This window comes from Nanorana parkeri, unplaced genomic scaffold (assembly GCF_000935625.1).
Source record: "Nanorana parkeri isolate BGI_ZX_2015 unplaced genomic scaffold, ASM93562v1 scaffold1291, whole genome shotgun sequence".
In the NCBI taxonomy this organism is placed as follows: domain Eukaryota; kingdom Metazoa; phylum Chordata; class Amphibia; order Anura; family Dicroglossidae; genus Nanorana; species Nanorana parkeri.
In genome coordinates, this window is record NW_017307559.1 from 240,592 (window position 1) to 243,343 (window position 2,752).

At 52.0% G+C, this 2,752-nt stretch overlaps 1 protein-coding gene across 1 annotated transcript in view; it reads left to right on the forward strand.

Moving 5' to 3' along the window:
- Positions 1–135: 135 nt before the first annotated feature.
- Positions 136–2,752, forward strand: part of LOC108797527 (protein Wnt-7b-like) — a 14,510-nt gene continuing 11,893 nt past the window's right edge. The window contains exons 1-2 of the mRNA XM_018569137.1: positions 136–272; positions 2,149–2,306. Of these exons, the coding sequence (XP_018424639.1) occupies positions 2,233–2,306 (74 nt within the window). The 5' untranslated portion in view covers positions 136–272; positions 2,149–2,232. The remainder of the gene's footprint in view (positions 273–2,148; positions 2,307–2,752) is intronic.

The window sequence follows — 2,752 nt, forward strand, 5'->3', positions numbered from 1 at the left end:
CGGAGGAATGAATAGAAGAACATTTTTTGGCAGGACTCTTATGAATTGTCTAACCCACCTTCTACGTCTCCCTCCCCCGGCCCATAGCTGCACACGCCTCCAAACATTTAAGGTAACATTTGTACAGTACGGGCGGCGGAGCACAGCGTGTCTCGGCAGCAAGGTATGGAGACAGGATTCACCTGTCCACGTGTGACTTCGAGGATCTTCCCCGGCCGTCAGCCAGAGGTACCGAAGGACAGCTTGGCGGCACCGGCTATGGCCAGGAGCAGGTACTTCGCTTTACCACCTTTGGCGGCGTTCTTGCTGTGCGCACACGGGCGCTTTGATAGAGCCAGGTTTGGCTGTTGTGGGCTGCAAGGCTATAGGCTGTGCTGCAGAGAGCAAGGATCACTCTACCTGTACATAGAAGAGGCTTCAGATGGGGTTTAATGCACGCCACACACGTTACAATCTGATTGTACAATCTCCTTCAGATCCACCAACAGCTATGTAGTGCACATAGGTATGTCCCCATATTACATGGTATTGGTTGGATAGGTTAGGTATGTCCCCATATTACATGGTGTTGGTTGGATAGGTAAGGTATGTCCCCGTATTACATGGTGTTGGTTGGATAGGTAAGGTATGTCCCCATATTACATGGTATTGGTTGGGTATGTAAAGGTGATTGTGCAATCAGATTGTAACGTGTGACAAGTCTGATTGGACGCAGATTGTATGGTTTAGGAAGGTCGTCACGTTGCATAGTTTTGGTAGATCTAAAGTTGACAGCACAGAGATTCTACGGTCAGATTATAACGTGTATGGTGAGCCTTGGGGGTCACCATACACATTACAGTCTGACCGTACAATCTTTGTATCCATGAGGTTGCCCCGGTACAGCAGCTTTTAGATTGGGAGAAAAAGAAGCTGTACAAGGAGCCAGCCAAGCCAGCCTAACTCCTCCTTCTGAAAATGTTATGTGCCTGGCTGTCATGCTAATCCAGCGACCTCACACTTCTGTTGGGTCTGTTAATCAATTTGCAAACGTTCGTTCTGTGCGAATAGAGGCAAAAAAAACCCTCAAACGTTCGAAGTATATTTTCTTTTCAGGTCAAACGTAATAGAATGTAATACTTCATTATGGCCACTCGGTGGAGCCGAGGAGCAAAGGTAATAGGTATTGGTCTCCCCTGCCCCTCAGTGCCATCTAGTGGCCACATTGTGGTATTACATCCCGATACATTTCACCTGTAAAGAAAATATACTTCGAACGCTCGTTTTTGCCTCTTTTCGCACAGAAGGGAACGTCCACAGAGATCGCCTGGGCGGGATTGTTCATGTATAGACCCCCTTATCACGTCTCCAGAACAAGTGTGCAGATAACGGGGTTCTGGATCATAGCTCGCTGAAGTCATCTTCAGGAGGGGGGTCAGCAATCGCAGTCTACATGAGCCTCCCAGTACAGGTCAGCGATGGTTTCAGAGAATACACACCTGTGGATCAACAGCGCCATATGGGTAGCGATATACTGCAGGTATACAGGGTCACCTGTGGATCAACAGCGCCCTATGGGTAGCGATATACAGCATGTATACAGGGTCACCTGTGGATCAACAGCGCCCCATGGGTAGCGATATACAGCATGTATACAGGGTCACCTGTGGATCAACAGCGCCTTATGGGTAGCGATATACAGCAGGTATACAGGGTCACCTGTGGATCAACAGCGCCCTATGGGTAGCGTCGCGATATACAGCAGGTATACAGGGCCACCTGTGGATCAACAGCGCCCTATGGGTAGCGATATGCAGCAGGTATACAGGGTCACCTGTGGATCAACAGCGCCCTATGGGTAGCGATATACAGCAGGTAACTGAACAGGAAGATAATAGACACCGTTCTGCTTTGGGGCGCAGGCAGGCAGCTGACAACACGAAATGACGGAGGTGCGCGGCGCGGAGCTCCTTAGAGATTTCGGAAGGCGTTCAAGGACGCGCCAGGGGAGGGAATGAAAGTCACACACCAGTTGTATTGTCTGATGTCGGCATCTGGCTGCAACAGTGACAGCTCTGTTGTGCCGCGCGGAGCTCCGTCCCCGCTCATCTGCCTGCCGCTGCCGTTCCTTCCTGACACGGACGTCCTTTATCTTTTGTCTTCCTGCAGGTAGCATGGCTTCGCTGGCTCGCACGGAGGGAAAGTCTCATCCAGACTGACAAGTGGGAGTCAGAGCGCGCCGCTGAAAGCAGCATGAGACTGAAGCTGAGCGCGCTGGACCTGTGTCACACCGTGCTGTGCATTGGACTGATGCTCTGCGGGGAAGGGTAAGAAAGGGGGTATGGGGGACGGGCAGCACAGCTGCGAGGAAACGTGTTGGGGGTGAGAGAGAGAGGGGAAGACGGGGAGAGAGGGGGGGGGGAGAGAGAGAGAGAGAGCTGTGCTGGCACACGGTCCACTATACGGCTGATGGGTGCAAGTTCACCTGTAAAGGGGACCGGTCACGGGAGGTATGTTGGGTCTGACGTTTCCGATTCGTCCGGTGGCAGCGCCAAATGTTTTCTGTGACGAGGTGTCTGACCCTAACAGCCACCCTTATGCTTACTTTAACTCCCCCCCATCCTAGCCCTATCATGTAACCCTAACACTAACCTTTACACCAATCCTCCCTGTAACCCCGACACTGACCCTCCCTGTAACCCCGACACTGACCCTCCCTGTAACCCCAACACTGACCCTCCCTGTAACCCAACCCCTACCCCCCCCTTAACCC